At 42.0% G+C, this 22,494-nt stretch overlaps 3 protein-coding genes across 17 annotated transcripts; 2 read left to right on the plus strand and 1 right to left on the minus strand.

Annotated features, from left to right (window-relative positions):
• Positions 1-10,153: 10,153 nt before the first annotated feature.
• Positions 10,154-11,173, minus strand: LOC117565509 (ubiquitin-60S ribosomal protein L40). The gene is made up of 2 exons (XM_034244642.2): positions 11,032-11,173; positions 10,154-10,735 (listed from the first exon to the last, which is right to left on the minus strand). Exon 2 carries the CDS (start codon positions 10,720-10,722, stop codon positions 10,336-10,338), a length of 387 nt encoding a protein of 128 aa, XP_034100533.1. The 5' UTR covers positions 10,723-10,735; positions 11,032-11,173; the 3' UTR covers positions 10,154-10,335.
• A 99-nt stretch (positions 11,174-11,272) lies between these two features.
• LOC117565503 (putative lipid scramblase CLPTM1) lies at positions 11,273-13,903 on the plus strand. Its single transcript, XM_034244635.2, has 2 exons — positions 11,273-11,669; positions 11,731-13,903. Exons 1-2 carry the CDS (start codon positions 11,625-11,627, stop codon positions 13,636-13,638), a joined length of 1,953 nt encoding a protein of 650 aa, XP_034100526.2. The 5' UTR covers positions 11,273-11,624; the 3' UTR covers positions 13,639-13,903.
• Positions 13,904-14,266: 363 nt separating this feature from the next.
• On the plus strand, positions 14,267-22,124 carry LOC117565497 (ral GTPase-activating protein subunit beta). Of its 15 annotated transcripts, XM_034244606.2 has the most exons (17): positions 14,291-14,658; positions 14,723-14,942; positions 15,061-15,090; positions 15,164-15,562; positions 15,634-15,894; positions 16,020-16,619; positions 17,037-17,138; positions 17,254-17,394; positions 17,465-18,008; positions 18,065-18,279; positions 18,419-18,589; positions 18,726-18,866; positions 19,026-19,043; positions 19,368-19,931; positions 19,995-20,581; positions 20,649-21,478; positions 21,546-22,124. In XM_034244606.2, the coding sequence occupies exons 1-17, from the start codon at positions 14,467-14,469 to the stop codon at positions 21,658-21,660; spliced, it is 5,130 nt and encodes a 1,709-aa protein (XP_034100497.1). In that variant the 5' UTR covers positions 14,291-14,466; the 3' UTR covers positions 21,661-22,124. The 15 variants fall into 15 exon arrangements, with proteins under 15 accessions (XP_034100499.1, XP_034100500.1, XP_034100497.1 ...); XM_034244604.2 differs by lacking the exon at positions 19,026-19,043 and having other exon boundaries at positions 19,314-19,931; XM_052003350.1 differs by lacking the exon at positions 19,026-19,043 and having other exon boundaries at positions 19,323-19,931.
• Positions 22,125-22,494: the final 370 nt, after the last annotated feature.

Genomic DNA, 22,494 nt, shown 5'->3' on the forward strand with positions numbered 1-22,494 from the left:
CGGATCGCAAAATATGCAAAAATTACTCAATAAATAATTTAATGGCATCTCATAGTTAAATACTCTCGACTCAGCTTTCTTCGTTCATTTCGATTTTTCATTGCGCATATATCTTACCCGGCATAAATATGAGAAGTTACCAAATTTCGGCGAGTCTTGTAAGTTCTATTGGCCTCTATTGTCCCCCACACAGCACAAGGATTGACATAAGTTACAAATCACTTACTAACACATAGTCACACTATGCATGTACAAGTATGCAAGCGGACTTGTGTGTGTGTGTGTGTCCCTATGCGAAAAGTGTCGGAAAAGAAGCCGTACCTATTTAGCATTCAAACGAACTTATTCACCAACACCCACGACGAGTATTCTATACACACTATACACACACATGTGTATGTTGTACGTATGGTTGTGTTTATGGATTCGGGAGAATGTACGTGCATGGGCCTAAGTGCTGGCTGGCTTGGCAATAGGAGCCAAGCCAAGCCAAGCCAGAGCTAGTCTCTGCGACAACCGAGCGAGCGCATGGAATACTCATTAAAATTTCAGCCCACGTACCCAATCTGCACTTAAAGGACCTTTCGAGATTTGAATTTTTCACATGTTTGCAGCCAGTCAGTCAACGATTATTTTTTCCGATGCCCAAACTCTGCCCAGTGCCCAAAGTCTGTACTCGTGCCGTAGCGTAGTTGCGTCACCTCAGGCCAAGTGAGTGGAGTATATAAAAAAGTGTAGCATACATATGGGCTGAACGGGAGTGTAAACTATACTCGTAAGTGCTATGACATGTTATGCACGCACTTCCGCGCATGCTGAGGCTGGGATTGTGAGTGTGAATGTGTGTAAGGGTGAATGCGAGTGTGTAGAGAGGTTTGTAGTTTGGAGGCCCATTGTTATGGACAAACAAACAAGCATTGTTAGCAGCAAGGAAGCTATTGGCGACAGTTCTTGAGTTCTTCACTGAGGTAACTGAGAAAAAATACAAATTTGAACTGTAGAAAACGGTTTGGCTCCTGCTTCTATGCTATTTTAAGTATGGCTGGGTGACTGTTGTCCTGGCATCGAAACCACTTGGACCACGACTCACCCACGTCGTTATGGTTACGGATGCGGGTCGTTGTCGTTGTCGTTCTTATTCTTTTTCTTGTTACTGAGGTAAGGCGGTTGTGCCTAGACTGGGCCCGGCCATCTTGACATGTCATCAAAAACACATTAAATGAGTTTTTATGAGCTCGTTTATCCAAACTGTTGTCCACCTTTTAAGCGGGATCTAGGCAAAAGTTCTACAACCAAAGTTATTCTCATCAGACCGAATCCGAGTCCGGAAATTGCCATTGCGTGGTAATTGAAAAGTTTTTTCTTTTCTGCTCAAGCTCTCTCTCTTGCTATCGCTATCGGGCTCTCTGCGTTTGGCAACAAAGTGGCATTGCTGTAAATTAGTTTTATAATTTTTTACGCTTGCCACAACAATAAGCAAACTTGACGGAAATTTGACAAGTTTTTGCTTTTTGTCCACATCCATTGTTGTTACCAACAATTATTTACAAATCGAAATAATATATTTAAACATTGGTTTCCAATTTGCTTTCCCGCTGACGCAGTCAAGGCCACAAAGGTAATATTATATGTCAAACGGATATAGAAGGAAAGCAACGATTTAAATTAAATTCTATCGCAATCTGTGCTATTAAATACGGTCGTAAGAGTGCAAACTGTTGCTATACTGCGATAAGTTCACCTCTCAGTTTTGTCCATTGGCCTGCGCATCCTCTTTACTCTGAGAAACTGATGCAAATTTAGCTCACAACAGACCACAGGCTCACCAAACTTTCAACCAATATTTATTGTGTAAAAATTCACGCCTAGTCGCAGTGCCCGGCATGCTGAGAGAGAAAAAAATTGAGATGAAGCACAAACTAGAAACTTTGTCCTTTACGTTCAACATAGTCATACTCATTAAATTTGCTAATTGAAGCTATTAGAGAGGAAGACAGAAAAGGATGAGTGCAGCAAAGAATTTATCTAGCTCGTCGAGCTCGTGGCGAAAATGTTTGTTAAATTATACAGCAAATTACAAGTAAATGCGATTAGTCGAAAAAGTTCAAGCAATCTTTAAAGTGCAACTTTCCTATTAGAAAATCGAAATTTCTAGCAGCTTTAAAGTATTACACCCATAAATTATAGAAGCGACAAAACCTATAGATAATAAATGAATTATTCGATGTAAATTACACACATTATAAAAAACAAAGAAACAAGGAGTCTAGACTGCACAATTGACCAACTGCTATGGAAGGCAGTTTAGTTGGCTGAGTTGACATTCTTTCGCTAGATCAAACTTTGCACAAATGTTGGCATTTCCATTGTGGACATTAATCAGAAATGCATGAAATTGCTAAAGTTTCAGAAAGCTCACGCCCTGCAGAGCAGCTGTATGCTATGCTTGTAGCTAGCTGCATTACATTGCTCAAGTCAAACTTCCAATCGAAAGATTTCGTGTGTTTTGGACATTGAAGCATAAAACAGGCTCCGGAGAATTGCTTGTACTTTCCAATGTGCTGTTTGTACTGCTTGATTCTTGGTCTGTGACCTCCAGCTTATTGATATATTAATAGCGGACCAAAGGGGCTCTGAGGTTTGATGGCCAAACGCCAGAGGTGGCAACGTGTTCTCGACAAGTCCCCAGCGCAATTTGCACACGCTCTACAACCATGTTTTGTGGTTGCTACACTTAAATCTTCGAGCAATCCTGGCTTAGCAGCATATGCATTTGGCCGAAGGAGCAAATAGCGAGTGGAAGCTTTTCACGTCCGCGCATAATTGCATGAATAATGCACTTAGCATTTGGCAAACGATATACGCTCTCTAAGTTCTCGATTCTCTTGCAAGCAATGGTTACCTTCCAATTTAAGGTAAAATCAAAGAGTTAACTGCCTGGCAGCAGGCTTTGGTCTGAACTGTAGAACAAGCAAGCTCACAAAAATTACGAAATAAATTACAAGACGTGCGGACATGCCTGATGAGTATAGGACAAGACAATAGTTACGCATATAAAGTGTTGGCCAAATCGAACACAAGTAATTTAGAAATAAGTGCTCTCGAGCAGTCTAAATCGAAATAAGCATGCACAGTAGGCCAGTGGGAGAGCGGAGAGCGGTAAAGGTTTGCATATGCGAATCGCATGTTTGCATTACACTGGAGTCGACTGACAAAACAATTGAACATGCAGGGCATGTTACAGCTTACGAAATGTACTGTCAAAAGTGCCACCCAAGCAACCCAGAAAGGAGCCCAGCAAACTCGACCCGAAACCGACCCGAGTAACCCAAAAACGCAAAACAAAACATTAAATGAACTTTTCATTTGCAGAAAGGCCAAGCAAATTTTGGGTGAATAGTTGGCATGGAAAACTGAGCAGAAAGCTCTGAGTAGAGCATGCTTCCGCTTAACTCTTGCGTTATTTTATTTAGGGGCTCAAGTTTGTTTAGACTTAGGGAACTGAGAAGGAAGTGAAACATTTTCAAAAATTTTCTATGCACTATTAATGGACGCAAATAAGGCCTTCGACTGCGAGGGGTGTCCAAGACATTTGTATGTATATATTTTCATTCCAGCACCATAAAAGAAATATGTGAAGCGACTTACCCTCGACTAATTCCAGTTTGTTTTTTCAACAGCACTAATTGGACAGACTCCTCGACGATTTTAGTTTTATTTGAAATCAAGCAGCTTCTAGAGAAAAGGAAATATGCATTAATATATAGCATAGGCAGCCGTCAGATAAACAGTTAAACAAGTGCGTCACAATCTTTTTGATCAACTGCCACACACGAAGGAGTCTCGTAATGGATCAAGGCGAGGCGAGCTGAACAAGATAAGTAATGAATGTGCTTCTTGGGTAAGATGTAAAAATTGTATATTTTAATAGTCAAGTTATTCTGCATTGATGGGAGACACGTCGACGGCTTAGCTAACGCTTGGATTGGTTCTGGCCATGCCGCTGTGGTTAACCAAAACACTACAAGGGGCCAAAAAGTGCTTGTCTTGGCCAGTCAACCGTAAGATCGCTACAGAGCGAAGCGAGAGCACTTGTAATCTAAAATCAAGTGCTGCTCCTCGTCCATTCGAAATTTGTTGTCGTCCTGCAAGGCAAAATGGCAATATGGCAATACGGCAAAACGGCAAACCGGCAAACGACTCTAGTCAAGTGCTCTAGCCTGGCCTGGCAGCCAATCTGTCTATCTGTAGCATTTTATTTATGCAAAAGTAGCATTTTTTCTTGCAAGCCCCAATTTAAAGTTGCCCAGCAGAAGCAGTCGAGGTCTTGCCAGCTGAAGAGGAAGGAGAGGACGAGAAGGGCAAGAGACGGCGTGGTAAGAAGAGGGCATCATTTGCCTGGCCCATGGCCCATTTATAAAACAGGCAAACGAGCAGCCAACCGTTCGACCAACAAACAACTTCGTCGTCGTCCCACAAGTCCTTGTCCTAAAGTCGGAGTCGCCATCGCTGGTTTACTGCTGGGACAGCTGGTCAAAATTAACAAGTTCCAGCGCATGCCTGGATTCTGGTCTCCAGCATCTCCTTCGCTATCTGTACGAGTGTCTATATGTGTGTGAATGCGTGTGTGTGTGTGTGTGTGTGTGTGCGTGCGGGCATCTGTATATCTATATATGTATAGGTGTATGTATGTCACAACATAAGCAATTTGTTGCAAACTTTCGTACAGCTGGCTTTTGTTAGGCCCCAGCTCAGTGCAAAAGTGTGTCGCTGTATTGGTGTGCTGTCGTGTCTCTGTGTTGGTAGCTTGGTGTATCGGCGTGTCGGTGAGACAGCCCGCAGAACTTTCGTCTCTGATGCGTGTGCGGAGCGAGCAACAATGGCCTCAGACTCAGCATCAGCCGCCTTTGGGCCAACATCAGCTTGTGTCCGGCCGTGGGCGTAAGCCTGGAAACAGGCGCCGTTTGTTCGCCTCGCTTACTTCCGTATTTTCGTCAGAGTCGGAGTCGGAGTTGGGAACGGTAAAGGGAGCGGGAATGAGAATCTGAATGCGCCGGGTTGGTTACTTGGTTGATGGCAAACTTTTTAAAAGATCTTAAATTTCTGTTGTTTTGTAAAATTGATGAAGTAATTTGTTTGGTGATTGCACAAACTTTGCGTGTCAATATTTAAAAAAGAAACACCAAAGTTAACCTAAGTTGGCACACACACATACACACCCACTACTTCAAAATTCGCATAGCTTAAAAAGGCTTTTAAGTACAACCAAGCAGTAGCAAAAATCGGTCTTCACTGCAACCACAGCACCAAGTTGCAGATCAGATCAATAAGTCGTTTGCACTGTTAATGATTCAAATAGCTTAGGAACTTTATGAGCACTGACTTTATGGCCAGTTGAAATCTACAATTTAGAGTGGACAGCGCCAAAAAAATGGCAATTGAAATTTACTTTAAAATTATATATAGGAAATATGGAACACGAAATGATACTATCAATTTTTGACATGAAGACATGAAATATTTAAACCCAAATAATGAAGAAATAAAATATAAAAGTAAAAGTGATTTTTAAGTTGAATTCGATATTAAAAAAAGGTAGTTAATATCGGACAAAATATAAGCAAGAAATATATGCTAGTTTCTAGCTAGTAGATTGTGGTGCACAGTGAATATAAAATAGAAGCAGCGAATGTCGCCAAATTTGTAAATTTGTGAAAGCAGTTAAAACCTCGCTCCAAATCCCTTTTGTATTGGCCTAACCAATTGTTGTAACATAAGAAGAGCAGTAGTGGAGTAGTAGTAAGAGTAGTCTAGTGTAGTTGTAAATGTTATTGTGAGTCAACCGCCCCACTTTAGCCCCGGCACTTAAGTGGATTTTTATTAAGTATTTATCAAGGAAATCAATATGTCATCTAACCGGTTGTCTGTCTGTTGCTTTGTACGTCTGTTTATCCTACGAGTCGAGTCTGACGGTCGAGTTTCAATGCTTCCGCTTGGATTGAGCTTATTGCTATTGCAAAATGCTCATTCATTCATTGCCTGTGTGGCTGAAGAGTCCCGCAAACAAACGTCCCATACCCATTACCTGCTTCTGCCGCTGCCTCTCCCATCCTCAACATCTTCCATTGAAGCTCACACTCAGAGCCAGAGTCAGAGTCACAGGGAATGCTCGCAAGTACGATTGAAATTGAATAAAATGACTTTTCAAATTATTTGCGATACAACAAAGCGCCATGTGGCAGAAGTGCTTATCTGCGGAAAATGTTAACTGTATGACAAAACATAAATTGTAGATATGCAAAACCGAAGAAGCACACACACACGCGCACACACATAATAGCGCACACAGAAGTCAGTCGTACAGAGAATTGTATTCTACTCATAGATATCTGGCTGGATGCTCACACACTCACACATGTAAGTGTTTGAAGGGTAGATGTGGAGTCGACTCACATGTACACATCAGCATATGTGTGCATTTGTACGAGCGTGAGTGCGAATATGCGTATGCTGCGGAAGAGTGAGAGGGGGAATGAGGATGGGGGTGCAAGTCTGAGGGGATATATAAAAACAAATAACAATTTTGCGCTCAAAATAGAATACAAACAGCACAATGCGTTCGAGGCATGCCAATGCGCGAATGGTGGATAAAGAGAGGAAGAAGTGCGGGGATGTGTATATTCGTATGTATGTGTGTACGCATGAAATGTAAATGTAAAGCGTGGAAAGAGAAAGCCGGGCAGAGTATCGATTTATGCATATTAAATTACACGCGCTGCGTACAATACACATTTGTATCGAACGAAAGCCTTACACTTGGCGCTCCTTTGAAAATATTTATACTCATCTCTTATTGGCCGCCTGACATCTCAATTGGCGGCTACGCCGATTACCGCCTACACCCACCACCACCTCCTCTACCTATACAATACTTGCGGCATACACATACATCCATACAAAACAACTACTACTCTCCCTGTATGAGCCATTATTACCATTGTGATCCCACACTTGCGACCAATTTATAAACGTTTGGCTCTTCGGCTTATCTTTGTCAGTTTTTCTTCTTGCGTTTCGTCTTTTTTATTTTCTTGCTGCTTGCCGCTCACCTTCTCTCCTCCTCTTGCGCCCATCCTCTGTTCATGTGTGCACACAAAGATAGTAAGTTTGTATATCTGGTGAAACTTAACGCTGCCCAACTGCTGAATTGCCTCAACTGTATTGAACCCAACCGCAACTCGCACTCAGATCCACTCTATTAACAATTTGTATTCAGTTAGCTGGACCCTCATTTCACTCTTCAGTTGGACAAACGACACCGATTATAGCCACTGCACTTGTTCTGACAATGCAAACGAGGCTGAACACACTTATACATATTGTATACACAACAGTATCTGTGGATATAGTGAACACCCCATATAATAATCATCAAATATAAACAAGAAAGCATGAGGTTCAATAGATCGGATATTCTCGTAGTAAGAAGACATTATATTTTCCTACTAATAAATTTTATAGGTCTCATAAATTTAAACACACAAAGTGTAGTTTGAGCAAACGAACTGAGTATTTGATATAGTGAACAAGCTTAATACTTTGCAGTAATCAGTTCACTATACCCAGACATGACTATAGTACATACACTGACGAGCAAAACTGTAACACGAGTTCGTTGTTGCAACTTCAAAGGTCTGTAACTTTTTTTCTAATGGACGGATTTTAAAAATCTTAGTCTTGTTTTATTGGTTATATAATTTACTATTATTAAGCAAAATTTAAAGCCATTTGTTATCAGATAAAGAAAATGACACGCCAAACTGTAAAAAAAGTCAAATGTTACAGTTTTGCACTCACAATGGCAAAACTTTGGTTTTTAACTCTAAAGCTAAGTTAACCGTTAATGTTTATTTGTTTACATTTTACTCGCTGAGTTTTTATATTTTAAAGCCTAATGGTAATTGAATTTGTAATGGCTAGTGAAAAAAATAAGATCATTCTTGATTTACTAGAAGCTGGTGAATCTGTTCGAAAAGTGGCTAAAAAATTCGGTGTTAGCCATATGACTGTGCAGCGACTAAAAAAATAGGAAACTAGGAAACTTTCCAATAAATCCAGGAGGCCGACCCAGAGTTTTGAGTGAACGTGACACACGCCACGTCGCTAACTTGCTAACAGGCAATCCTGATCTCACACCAATAAAAGCAGCGTCAATGCTTAATTTGAGTGCCAGTGCTTGGACAGTTAGCCGTAGCCTCAACAAATTGGGTGTAAAAGCTAAAGAAATTAAAAAAAAAATCAATTCTTACAAAAAGACACATAATGCTGCGTCAGAACTTTGCCGCAACATACACAAATTGGACATTAGCGGATTGGGATACTGTAGGTCATTGCTACCAGTGTCTAAAAAAGCAAAAAATTCCAAAATATTTTTGTTTCCAAGGTTATATGGTCGGATGAAACCAAAATTTATCGGTTCGAGTCAGATGGACGATCCTGGTATTGGACTAGAGATCCTACGATCCAGTCACCAAGGAATGTGCGACAAACCGGCAAGCACGGTGGCGGTTCCATCATGGTTTGGGGGTGCATTCACTCAAATGGAGTTGGTCTCTTGGTGCTAATCGATGGAATTATGCGAAAGGAGCAATATCTAGCAATATTGCAAGAAAATCTTCCGAAAGTTATTGGGAATATGGGTCTTTCTGTCGAAAAATGCGTCTTTCACCAAGACAACGATCCGAAGCACACGTCCATATTAGTTAAAAATTGGATTTCAAAACAGAAATTTCAATTTATGAAGTGGCTACCACAATCTCCCGATATGAATCCGATTGAAAACTTGTGGAGTCACGTAAAATCGCAGCTGGCGAAATATGCAGTTCCTCCAAGTGGAATGAAGGAGTTGTGGGAACGGACACAGGATGTAAGGTATGCTATTCCCCCGGAAATGGTACAATGGTATACCCAAAGTATGCCCGATCGCATAGAAGAGTTGGAAAAGTCCAAGGGGATGTGGACTCATTATTAAAAAATCATTAATAAAAATATTTGTTAAAAAAATAACCAGAGTGCAAAACTGTAACATTTGACTTTTTTTACAGTTTGGCGTGTCATTTTCTTTAACTGATAACAAATGTCTTTAAATTTTGCTTAATAATAGTAAATGATATAACCAATAAAACAAGACTAAGATTTTTAAAATCCGTCCATTAGAAAAAAAGTTACAGACCTTTGAAGTTGCAACAACGAACTCGTGTTACAGTTTTGCTCGTCAGTGTATGTATTAGTGTAAGGAGTGGCCTTGGATGGTGTGTGGTTGCGCCACCCGCACACTCTGCAATATTAATGCTGCTGAACCGCCCACAAAGTTAATGCCAAGAAAAGCAACTGAAAGTGGCCAAAAGCATCAAAGCAGCAGCAGCGAGACTTTGTTGGAATCGCGCCCTGAGCTCTTGGGAGTGATAATTTTTGGGTCACTCGGAGACTGCGACGACCATTGTTAATTATTCTGGTCACATCTGTTATGTAAACTACGTCCCAAGCATAAAAAAAGAGCAAGGACAACAACACGACGTACTTCAAAACGGACTCCAAGCGAACTCGTGCGCCCAAAGAATTAAAAAGTTACAAAAAGCGCGTTAAAAAGCCACCCAAAGTGTTGGATATATTTGAAGTGTACCTTTTTAAGCCCTCTTTTTGTAATTTGCCTTCAAACGGCCGCCAGATCCCAAAAGAATGTAGAAACTGCACTTTGTTAATTTTTTAAATATTTCGCTTCATGTTCAAGATGCCTAGTTATATATATTTCATGAAACCAAACATAAGAACAGACTATGCGAACAATAGGGTAAGTTTCCAAATAAAACCATCGGACAATTTAAATTGCCCTTACTACCGTTTTTGTGTGTTCATAAGAGAACAATCCAAGCTGCATGGACATTTCCCATACATACTGAACATATAACAATTGACGAGACTTTCGACATTCTACAAGTTGAGGACTAGAGACGAGTAATGAATATGAAAACCACTTACATATTCAGAATGCACAGTGATGAAATGAATCCTAGGGTAACAGCTTAAGTTTTCTGCTCAACACACTTTTTTGGAGATTGCTCGCGAGACCATAACAAAACACACATGAAACTGGTACGAAGCGCCTTTCAGCAAGTAAATACATTTCGCTCTTAATCATCTTGATAAATTTACAAATTTATATTTACTTAATTGAATAGACGATGATCTTAAAAAGCGCCCAGACAATTAAATGTCCAAAGATGATGTTTTGGGCGGGCGTTCGAACAGTAAACTGCAAATGGAAATGCGAATCATCTACTTCAACTTCTTCTTGGGGCGCAGGTTGTTTGTGTGTCCACACTTCTTCTTGCGGCAGTTGGTGGCACGTGGATGCAAACGTGCGTAGCATTTGCGGCAAATCATCTTGTCGCAGTTGTACTTCTGGGCTAGGATACGCAGAGATGGTTCAATGATACCACCACGCAGACGCAGCACCAAGTGCAAGGTCGACTCCTTCTGGATGTTGTAGTCGGACAGAGTGCGGCCATCCTCCAGCTGCTTGCCAGCGAAGATCAGACGCTGTTGATCTGGGGGAATTCCCTCCTTGTCCTGGATCTTAGCCTTGACATTCTCGATGGTGTCAGAGGGCTCCACCTCCAAGGTGATGGTCTTGCCAGTCAAGGTTTTCACGAAGATTTGCATTTTGACGGTGTTGCTGGAATCGTAACATAGAATGCAATTTAGATGATTGTGTTGGCAATTTGTTGTAAACGACACAGTTGAATTTCCATATCAATTGTCAATTTTGTCTACGGTGTCTCATGTCTCCCATTCGAGGTTATGTTCGACACAAGTCATTGGGCGGCGATTGTTTGTTACACTATTTTCACGGAATAAGTTGTGATTATAAGTAATTATGTTGCACAAACGCAATTATTACACTTTACCAGCACAACTGAATCCATGATTTCACTTTCTACCATTTATTTTTCGTTATTTTCCGCAACTTACCAAGAGAAACGTGCAACCAAATGCTAATTCACAAAAGAAAAGAGTGTGTACACTGTATACAAGCAGCGAACACGTATGTTTAACATAGATAGAACAACACTGAACAGTTTCGTAGCAACATGCTTTTGAAATTATGTCAAAAAATATATCGATAATATTATTAAATAATTCTACGTAAAAGAATAGTTGAAATAGAAAATATGCTAAATATATTAAAATAATTATTTTGTTGTGTTGAAGAAGTTATCTTTTTACTTATAATATCAGCTGTTTTTAACAGACTTGTGGGCACACTGTTATCTAACATTTTGAGTCAATTAAAACTAGTTTACATGAACTGTTAACACAATTCGTTCATTGCGAATGCAGAGTGTAATTAATAAAAACACTATTCGTTTAATTTTCACAAGCATGGTAGTCAAGCCGCTAATAAACCTGAACATTTGCAGTGTATCTTAAATTGAACAGTGAACAAGTTGAGTAGTTCGTAATTGAACTGGTTCAGAACAACAGACAACTCTTAAATCTAGGCAACGAGAAAAAAAGTTGTGTAAAAGAAACGTGTATTAATTAAAAGTACACGTACACGCAGTATGTCGAACAATGATGTCGCCGTGCCGGCGACGGGAGAGGCTCCTGTGAGTTTATATTAAATTTACCGAATATCGCCCATCTTAATTACCCTTTTCTCAAATTTAGGTGGCGGGTGCTGAGGGTCAACAGCAACAACAACAACAGCAGCCAACGCGCATGGAATCTTTTTTTGCCATGACAAAATCGTTGATTCTGCGAGCGCTGATCATTTACTTTGTTAGCTCGTTCTTTCGCCGACCACAGCCAAACGCTAGCCAAGACAACGCAGTGGCCAATGCGGGTCCCAAAATAACCGCGTGGAACTTTTTCGAGAACGGTACAGATTTCGACTTGCACGTTTGGCTCTCTGAGGAGCCAGATGTGGTAAACTTCCAGCAGAAGGCGAATTTGTTGTGGCTGCAAGAGGACCTCACCTATGGCGACTGGATCTCAGGCCCCACTGGCAATGGCATTTATACACACAACCTTAAAATCAAAGCCAGCTCGCATTTGATGAACAATGGCAGCGTTTATCTACACGCATTTGTAACCCGCGCCGGCGAAAGCCCCGATCCTAAATCACCGAAGTACTCGCGAAATGGTCACATGGGTCATCAGCAACACCAGTTGAACAAGTACAAGAAACTGCGCGTAAATCGCAACTATAATCTGCTGGCAAGCGAGAAGGAGAAGTTGGAGCACGAGCTGAAGCACGCCAATCTCAAAGATCAGATTGTGTCCCATTGGCATCCCAACTTGACCATTAACCTGGTGGTAGATCAGACAAATTGGGCCCAGGGCAGCGTGCCTGCTCCACTGGATGAGTATGTGAAGTTCGTAGATGGCGGCAAGACTTATTTGCCAATCGTGTTTGTCAACGACTACTGGAATTTGCAGCGGGAATATCAACCGATTAACCAGACAACGCCTGAGTTGGATTTGCAGCTGACCTTTCAGCCTCTAGGCATGTTCAAGTGGCAATTGTATGCCGCCAAGCAGATGAAGAGCAAATGGGCTGGCAACATGCTGGGCGAAATAATGGCAGCTGGTGCTCCCGAAGAATCAGACGAGGATCAGGACTCGCTGAAGGAAACTTTGCTTGATACAAACATCTATCTGCTGGGTATTACAGTTGCCGTATCCATATTGCACTCGGTGTTCGAGCTGCTCGCATTTAAGAACGACATTCAGTTCTGGAACAATCGCCAATCTCTGGAAGGACTCTCAGTGCGATCTGTGTTCTTTGGAGTGTTTCAATCCTTGATTATTCTGCTATATGTGCTTGACAATGAGACGAACTTCATGATTCGTGTATCCTGCTTTGTTGGTCTTGGTATCGAGGTGTGGAAAATCCACAAAGTCGTTGATGTCAACTACAACAACCAGCAAAAAGTGCTGGGCATCTTTCCGCGCATCAGCTTCAAAGACAAGGGATCGTACTCGGAGAGTTCCACAAAGGAGTACGACAAGTTGGCATTCAAGTATCTGGGATGGGCATGTTTCCCACTGCTCATCGGCTATTTCGTCTACTCGCTGCTCTACAACGAGCACAAGGGCTGGTATTCCTTTGTGCTGAACATGCTGTACAGCTTCTTGTTGACCTTCGGATTCATTCTGATGACACCGCAGCTGTTCATTAACTATAAGCTGAAGTCAGTAGCTCATCTGCCTTGGCGAATGATGACCTACAAATTCCTCAACACCTTCATCGACGACATCTTTGCATTTGTTATCAAGATGCCGACCATGTATCGCATTGGCTGCTTCCGTGACGACATTATCTTCTTTGTGTTCCTTTATCAGCGCTGGCAATATCGCGTTGATCTTAAGCGCGTCAATGAGTTTGGCTTCTCTGGCGAAATGGAGGAGCAAGCCGCCAACAAGCGGCAGCAACTCGAGGGTGAGAAATCCGCCGCCGGTTCAATTGAAGGAGTGCCCAACAATACCACAGAAGCAGGAACAGCAACAGCAACCAAAGCAACGCCGAACGCGACGCCGACCAAAAAGACAGCTGCACAAAAGAAGAAGGACTAGATAGCCGTGCATCCTAGACTATGCATTAGAACAATTTTAACAAGTAATAATCGTGACATATACTCCATTTGTGTGTATGTATTGTACTATATATATGCAAAAATAATCACACTTTCAGTATACATAGCAACGGACGGTTAAGCAGCCAAATGTTAGCCCAGTAGCAAACATATTTTAGTGGTAATTGTATGTGTATTTGTTTGTTTTTGACCCCATGATGGTCCATAGCATTCGTCATTGAAATAAATTCAGTGTGAGAAGTATATCTCTTAATCTTATCTTATCAATCAAAAAACATGTCGTTTTTATCTTCTACCTTTTTTTTGGGATGCAACAGGTGTTTCGAACTCGAGATAGGCCATTTTTCTCATGCGCAGTACCTTGAAAACTAATGCACCCCACTAAGAATTTTTTATTGGAGTCAAATAAATATTTGAAAGTTTTGACAATCAATACATATTAAATGCGTTTGCACCAGAGGATTAGGATAAATCAAAAGTCAATTTTAAATGCCCGCGTCAAACTGTAATCGAAGCTATCGAATAGTTACATGATGTTTTGCAACACTAAAAACGACCGCTGACGAACACTTGAGAAGAAGAAAAAAGAAACAAACCAAAATAAAGGAGTGTACAATTGGCAGCAGAAAAATATTTATAAAATTCATTTGAACTGCATTATACAGTCATTCAATACCAGGGACTATCCTTAACTTGGAATGCATCGTTCTGAACCATCTTGTCATTGCAACAAAGTTAATTTGTAACGAGCGACTACGAAAAGTTCAACTGCTTGGAAAGTGGAAAGTGTTGCGAGTGAACAATCGCCATGTACTCTGAGTGGGCTTCGCTGTCAACCCAGATTAGTGCCAATAGCTGTGGTGCGCAATGCTTTAGTGTTTTAAATAAGTTTCCCGCATCTGCTGGACGGGAAGTGGTTATATCTGTGGTAAAACAATTAGGCACAAATTTGGGAATCACGCAAAATGCAGAACCTAGCCACTTGGTCAAGGATGAAGAGGTAAATACGACGCACGCAGCCAGACAGAGAGAGAGAGAGCTCAACTATCATCTTCCTCTAACAGGTCAAATGGTGCATGGATGTCATTTGCTTTGGCCTCTCGTTGCCACTTCAGGAGCATGAAACCATCAAGGATTGCGTCAATGTTTATTGCGAGTGGTTGACGGCTTTGCATCCGCAGCCTCGCATTAGCGTTCCCAAACCCATTTGTGAGGATGCGAATCTCTATGCCAGACAAATCATAAATCATTTCCACAATCTCTTTGTGCCGCGCCAGGGTGAAAGTAAGTTGGCACAAGTTTTGAAAATAACACTTCACTACATATTGAATATTTGATGCCTGCAATCATACAATAAATCTATTAACTGCAAACCGTAACTATTCCATTTAAATATTTCAAGTCTTGCCATTTCTATACCAATCGAAGCTTGGTAGGTGCTGCTTGGATCTGTTATCATTTGGAATTAATTATCTTATAGTAACATAAATTCGAAATACTTGCAGGCAGTGACACCATCAAGCGTCAGGCTGTCCTTTGTCATCGCGTGCTGCGAACTCTTCAGCAAACTGCTCAAATATCACAGCAAATGGATCGTCAGACTTGGGACACACTGCTGCTGTTCCTGTTGGCCATCAATGAGATTCTATTGGCGCCACCAACGGTGAAAGATGATGTTGGCGACCAGTTATGCGAACGAGTGATCTCTGTGCTCTTCGAGGTTTGGTTGTTGGCCTGCGTGCGCTGCTTTCCATCGCCCTCGTTGTGGAAGACCTTGCAGGAGTCATGTGCTATGTGGCGTCACCGCGTTGCTCTGGTGGATCAATGGAACCGTGTCAATTTGGCATTAACGGCACGTTTGCTTGAGTTCAGTTACGGACCCGATTTTACTCAACTCAAGATTGGTAGGTGGCAATTACAAATATGCCAAATTTTATAATTGAACTAACATGCCTGGCATTTCGTTCACTTGCAGCCGACGAGGATAGTCAGCTTATACCTGCGGGCATGTCAAACGACTGTGTGGCCCAGACTTGGTATCGCTTCCTGCGCATGATCGGCAATCCCACCGCACTATGTTCTCCGCATTTGATTAGCAAGTCCTCGCACTTTGTGCAATGGGCGCTGACTCATGAGAAGGGCGCCGAAACACATCAACATCCGTGCCTGCAAATGCTGCCGCAGATCTTTCTCAATGCTATTAAGGGAATCTCCAGTCAAGTTGATGCATTTTTGGGTAAGATAAACCATAAACCTGTCTGCGGTATTTGATTTGATGGGTTTAGTAGTCTAGATGGTTCATTGCTATCTCTGTAATTTTCTCAATCTCACAACTTAAATTTTAAATTATCGGCGATGTAGGCGTTTATCAGCCAGCAGCTAATCAGCAGGACAACGTAGTTACGAATCTGCTTGAGATACGGCACTCCCTCAACGAGGCCACCTCGTCCACGCTTCAGCAATTCATACACTCGAGCAGCGTTTCAAATATTAGCACTCAACAAGCTGGACAGCAGCAGCATCCGCATCCGCATCATCACCATCATCTTCCGCATTTGCATTTACATGGCGCCGGTAGTTTTCTGCGCGACAACTTTGTCAGCAGCTCGGCTAGTTCTGCTTTAAATGCCATCATGGGCCACCATCATCAGCAGCAACCACAAACCCAGGCAACAGCAGTAGCAGCAGCACAAACTCAAGGGCATCTCAGCCATGGCCATGCTTCTCCCACCAACGTTTGCCACGGACCATCAACGTCAACAGTCCCTGTAGGCAGCGTAAGTGCAGGTGGCAGCCACTCAGCTGGCGTGGTAGGCTGCATTTCGTTCACTCCAGCTGAGCCAATGCTAATGCCATTGGCGAACTCGACTAGCAACAGCAGCTGTGTGACGCCAACGCCGCCTCTTCAGCGTCGCTTAGCCAAAAGTTTCAGCGTAGCTCCGTCTATAACGCAGCAGAAGGGTGCGATTTCATTAAATAGTCCATCGATATGTTGTGACGCATTTCACTGTTGCAGTTTATGTTTATTTTATTACAAATCTGCAGTTGACGCATTATTATGCCTGAATTTTTGTTTTTTCATTTTTTCTTGTACACCTGCATGATTTGATTTGCTGTGGTCCTCACATTAATATGTATTCTACTGCCTGAGTTTTTGAGTTTGCACATTCACTCTCAAGTCTGCGATGAGTTTGTTTGTACTCATACATACTCTGCTAATAGTACTCGTTCTCCCATGCATAATAGAATTTAATTTATCTATTGTACGCCCACAATTAAAGCCTCGCATGCTCCGCTGCATGTTGAAATATCCAACGATCCGCTGGCAGATGTACTAACTAATTTCTCACACGCTTTCCCTTCCCACTCGCTTTGCAGGCTTAAGCAAAACTGCGCTTATCAGTCTAACACGCAGTTCGGCGAATGCGGCGGCCCCCACAACGCCAACTTCAGGTCCGCCCTCATCGAGCAGCATCAATTGTGAGTGTTGTTGTGCCAAGTACTTGTTGCTTCTTTTTTCTCTCTCTATTAACTAGCTAATTACTCACGCTCTCGCTATGAATTCCATCTACTACCTATGCCTCTGCCTCTATAGCGTTGCCATCCATTGGAACTGAAGTTCGGACGACGTTGTCTGTGGCTCGTCCAAAGTGCAACAGTATTCTGCATTTATTTGGCGAGTGGTTGTTCGAGGCAGCGCACATAGGCGGCGACACTTGGTTACAGAACCGTAAGAGTGAGTATTCGCCTGCAGTTTGAAATACATATATAATCAAACAACAAATATTTTTTAACATTTGCTCCAGGACAAGCATGTGAAGCCAGCAAGCGACCGTCATCAATGATAATGGAAAATCGCAAGGGCTCAATATCGCTTTCACAACCAAATTCACTGAACGACCCGTCATCATTGCCGCCCACTCTGACCATAGACAAGTATGAATCTGGCCGTGCTGAAGCTATCGGCACTCTGTGTAAGATTTTCTGTGCCAAGAAAACGGGAGAAGAGATCCTGCCAGTCTATTTGGCCCGCTTTTATATGGCACTACAGCAGTGCCTAAAGATTACCGAGTCGAAAGAATGCGATGAAACATTGGCGAGTATTTTGCTGCACTCAGCCGATTTATTCCGTTTGGATCTGGATGGCATTAATGTGCTACTACCTGGCTATATAGCTGCATTGGAAATTGTGCTGCCCGACAAGGACTTGAAGCTAAAAACTCAGGCAACTGCATTTAATCGAACTGATCTGCGTCGCTCAGCAATTAACATTCTTCTGTCGATTATGGTGCTTCCCCTTCACTACCACAATTTGCCTATCCGGAATTTGACTTCGGACTCAAATGAAAAGTAAGCGTGCAAATACATTGAATATTCTGCGACTATATTTCCAAACTTAATGCTAGGCCGCTGACCTTCATTCAACTTAAAGCGCGCTTGATGAATATTTTAATGAATGCCCTGCAAGTTGAGACGGATGCTCAGAACACTCATATGCTGCTTGGCGGATTGTTGCTCTGTGTCCAGGATGCGGTTACTTTCGAAGAGTGCGAGTTAAGCGGCAATGAGCATTTAAGCGGACCAACTGGTCAAAATCATGAAGATAATTTGCTTAGCTCCGGTAAGAGAACATTGTCAGATTGATAGCAAATATTTAATTTGATACTTTTTCGTTTCAATTATTTATAATTTTTTGTGCATTTTGTTTTTGTTGATCTATCTGGTTTGAATTGGTGTTGCCAATGTGATTGTGTCATCAGCCTGCTCGGAGCGTTCCGCTTCGTTAGTCAGCGGCACAGTAAGCTTTGGTGGGCAAACCCCAGCAATGAGCTCGCGTGACACGGCCTCAGCTCACGAGTATCCGAGTCTGACTATATCCGATGATATATCGGTGGATTTTACACATGATTTTGAGAGCATTGCATCATATGGTAAAGTAGATCCATTTCAAAATTCCAATTATGTTATATTTATGTTTGTGTATTTGTGCTTCATATTGCATTTTTTCTCCACGTTAATCTTGTGCTTTTTCTATTAAATAATGAAAAACAATTCGAAATATTACAGATAACGCACACGCTTTGTTTGTACGGGCTACTTATTTGGTTTGCCACCGCCTCATTTCCTCGTGGAAAACGGATTTAAATGTTTCACTAGCGGCTCTGGAGCTGTTGTCCGGATTGGCACGCCTGCACATACGTGAAACAGGTAGAGTACTTGGCTTGCACACATGATTTATGATGTGTTTAATTCTCCTATAATATAGCAAATGTAAATTCTTCTCATCCTCACTGTTATTTGTCCTGTTCCTCACCACACTCTATTTTCCATTTGAACTTGTTAATGTTAATAACTAAAACACTGCAGCAAGGAAATTAGCAAATGGTAATTTACTAACTATACTAACAAATCTCACCACTTTTATTTTTTTCTTTTCTTTTGTGTTTCTCTTCTCTAACACCCACTCAATAATCCTTATCGGTTCATATCGCAACACTAAAAATATTAAATCACAATCGTACGGCGGTAATTGTTTTATTTGATAACTACATATATGCATATTTATATGTTTTGTGTTTTAATTTCAACGGTCACCATGTAAATAACCCACACAACCAAACAAACACCACCTGAACCCACATACATACATCTTAGATTCTTTAGTCAAAATTGTCGAACCAAGCCAAAATCTAACGATAATCTCCACAGACGCTCTAGAGTGCAAGCGGGCAGTCAAGTGGATATGTGACTATATTTGCTATCAATGCTCTCGACCTCCGCCTGCCCACAGTAAGGATCTGCACAGCACAATCGTTGCAGCGTTTCAATGTACAGCAGCATGGCTGATGCAGCATCCATACTTGCTGCAGGATAAAGATTGCCTGCAAACAGTCCTGGAGGTTGTCGAGCTGGGTATATCTGGTACGAAAAGCCAAAGCAAAAATGGCGATTTACCCAAATTCAAAGATGAAAAAGAACTCAAGCCTGCTTCAATGAGAGTTCGTGACGCGGCAGAGAATCTGCTTACAATTATTCTGGAGCAGGTCGGCTATTTCCCAAGCGAGTGCGGCCCAGAGTCCATATCTTCACTCTTAAATGAACTGGCCTTAATCAAACATTGCACGCATCCGACTGGAGATGGATCTGTTGGTGTTTGCAACACTGAGCAAGCAATTTCCAAGTTTAAGTATTTTGTTACCGAAAACTCGACTATTTTGGCGCTTCTAGAAGAGCCTTTAGGTAACGATCAGGATCCGCAACCAACAATCACTCGTAAGTAGAATTCGTACACTAATTTCATGATTTAATAATAATCCATTTCATTTAAATTCGCAGTCCTTATAAGGGGTCCATTTGGTCGACATGCCTGGACCATGCAACTGCGCCATCTACCGCGCAGCAAGTCTGGCATCAAGTATCATGCCGTTAATCCAGGTCGACCCATACCCTTGAATGACATAACACAACGTCCCGAGTGTGAGCAAAAAAATTTCCCCGAAGGTGTTGATAAAGTGCAGCCCTGCGTGGCCGACTACTCAATACCAACCATTGAGCAAATACGTGAGCAGTATGGTGCCAGTATAATAGGTGATTTAGAAGCAATGCTTGAAAACCAAAGCATACATGAGAAGCTAGCTTGGGCAGAATCTGACAATAGCATGGACAGTCTGTCACATGCTCAGGAATGCATACCTCCCGCTGTCTGCCACGAGTTCCACGCGGCTCGTCTGTTTCTATCTCACTTTGGTTTCCTTAACTTTGAGATACGTAATCCGCAGAATCCAAATGAATCTTTGGGAGCACCGCCGCAAAGGCCACTGATTGTACTTGACACGACTGCCAGCGCTTTTGCAGCAGACTTAGAGAATCTAGATAAACTCAGCGCTCGCACACACGATACTGTTTATGTATTCTACGTAAAGGTAAGGCGTAACTCATTGAAATCATTCTATCAAAATCGTTTCGAAACATTGTCTTTGCCTTTTTCAGGCGGGTCAGACAAGTGCGTCTCAAATAATTGGCAATATGGCAGAGGATCAGACATATGACTCCCACTTTGCCAACATGCTCCAAACATTAGGTTGGCCAGTTCAGGTGGCGGATCACTCGGGATGGACTGGCTTCGTACACAATTCATGGTCCCTCAAAAACACAACGGAATCGACAGATCGCAATCAATCAAATGTATCTAACGAATTGTCCTATAATGGTGCGCAACATGTACTTTATTGGGCGGATGTGTCCGCTGAGATAGCTTTTGTAGTACCCAATGCTTGGAATATGCGCTATAATAGTGACATTGATAGCTGTAGCCTGTCGAGCAATATCAGCGACCAGAGCACGGCGAGCAATGTATGGATGCGCGGAGAGGATACTGGGCCGTTAAAGTCGAAGCCAAGAAATCTCAGCTTAGAGCTTGACACTGGCAGTAGAAACAAGGAACCAATACCACCCACTCGACGAAAGGGTACTGTTTCGAAGCCTGTGTTGCTCGCTCAAGCTCCAACAAAGATATTTCTCGTATGGCTGGAGAGCTTTGAGGATTATTTGAATTTCCCTGTTGAAGATCTTCTGGCCTACGCACGCACTGGAGAAGAGCTACATTCGATGCAAATGCCAAAAGCAGCTGATTGCCATGTGATTTTTGTACATTCTCTGCAGTCTGGTTTGCTGCGAGTAAAACTCTTGGGACCATCTGGACGCATGAGCTTTGCTACACCACTTGTCGACGGCATGGTGCTCAGTCGTCGTATTGTGGGCAATTTGGTTCGTCAAACGGCGCTAAACATATCACGGCGCAGACGTTTAGATAACGATAAGTAAATACTAGTAATTTGTAACCAGTTTGAGTAAGTAAAATGCTAATTGCTTGTTTACTATTTGTAGTTACCAACCACCACACGTGCGTCGTCGCTTGAAGGTGCAGGACATAGTCCAAAAGTACAAAATGGATCTGACCGAGGCAGAGCTCTTGGCGCATTTGTTCCACCGCTCCATTTAAATAGAATCAACTAACAATAAGTTAACTTATTTTACTGGTATTGGCGCTATTCTAAATGCATTTCAATGTATTAAGCTAAAATAAACTAACAAAGTTAGGTTCTCAAAAACACAAGCAAACAAACAAGTTAACTTTTAAGCTATAAAGTCACACCTTGTCTCAACTAGCTAGCCACTTTTGCCTCATCGCCCACATGCTAACAAGACGCGATTAAAGCATTTACAGAATGCGCAAACTCCGTACTGAAATAACCCAACCACTACGTACAACTCATAGAGGCTGGCCTCGAATGCAGGCAGGCTGCATATATTTTTGACCGCAACTGCACAACGGCAGCAAAAGGCCTCTGCGTGTTATTGCAATATTTCTCAAAAGATAAGAATGTGACTATAGCTGGGCTTGGGTGCATGCCGAAGCTGAACGTTTGACGCTAACATTTTAGATCATACACAAATAAAATCGGGCAAAACATATTTTTATGCGCATTTTTACTATTTTAAGTGACTGCTTTACGAGACAGCCGCTGGTTCTTGGTTTCTGGCATGTCTGCCAGCTTGGCTAAACTATTTCCCATTCTTTTGGCAACCACGCTTTGTTTTTCAATAGGCACTGCGAGCGATTCAAATGACTTAGACAACGAACATGGCTGTCTCAGAACTCCAGTTTCTAAATAACGTTACCTCACATATTGTAACTAAAAGCTGACCCACAAAATAACTAATTCTCAAGTAAAAGAGCAAGTCTTAAATATACACTATGAAAGGCGGCATTTTAGAATCAATCCAAAAGATTGCTACCCCTTTACATGCATTTGACACTTGTCGGGATCATCTA

The sequence above is a fragment of the Drosophila albomicans genome, chromosome 2L (assembly GCF_009650485.2).
Source record: "Drosophila albomicans strain 15112-1751.03 chromosome 2L, ASM965048v2, whole genome shotgun sequence".
NCBI lineage: Eukaryota > Metazoa > Arthropoda > Insecta > Diptera > Drosophilidae > Drosophila > Drosophila albomicans.

Bases quoted from the DNA above. Each gene is read 5' to 3' on its own strand.
- LOC117565509 (XM_034244642.2), bottom strand. From the start codon at position 10,722: ATGCAAATCTTCGTGAAAACCTTGACTGGCAAGACCATCACCTTGGAG.
- LOC117565503 (XM_034244635.2), top strand. From the start codon at position 11,625: ATGTCGAACAATGATGTCGCCGTGCCGGCGACGGGAGAGGCTCCT. The intron at 11,670-11,730 runs GTGAGTTTATAT...TCTCAAATTTAG, and splicing joins CGGCGACGGGAGAGGCTCCT to GTGGCGGGTGCTGAGGGTCA.
- LOC117565497 (XM_034244604.2), top strand. From the start codon at position 14,467: ATGTACTCTGAGTGGGCTTCGCTGTCAACCCAGATTAGTGCCAATAGC. The intron at 18,590-18,725 runs GTAAAGTAGATC...GAAATATTACAG, and splicing joins TGAGAGCATTGCATCATATG to ATAACGCACACGCTTTGTTT. The intron at 21,479-21,545 runs GTAAATACTAGT...TACTATTTGTAG, and splicing joins AGACGTTTAGATAACGATAA to TTACCAACCACCACACGTGC.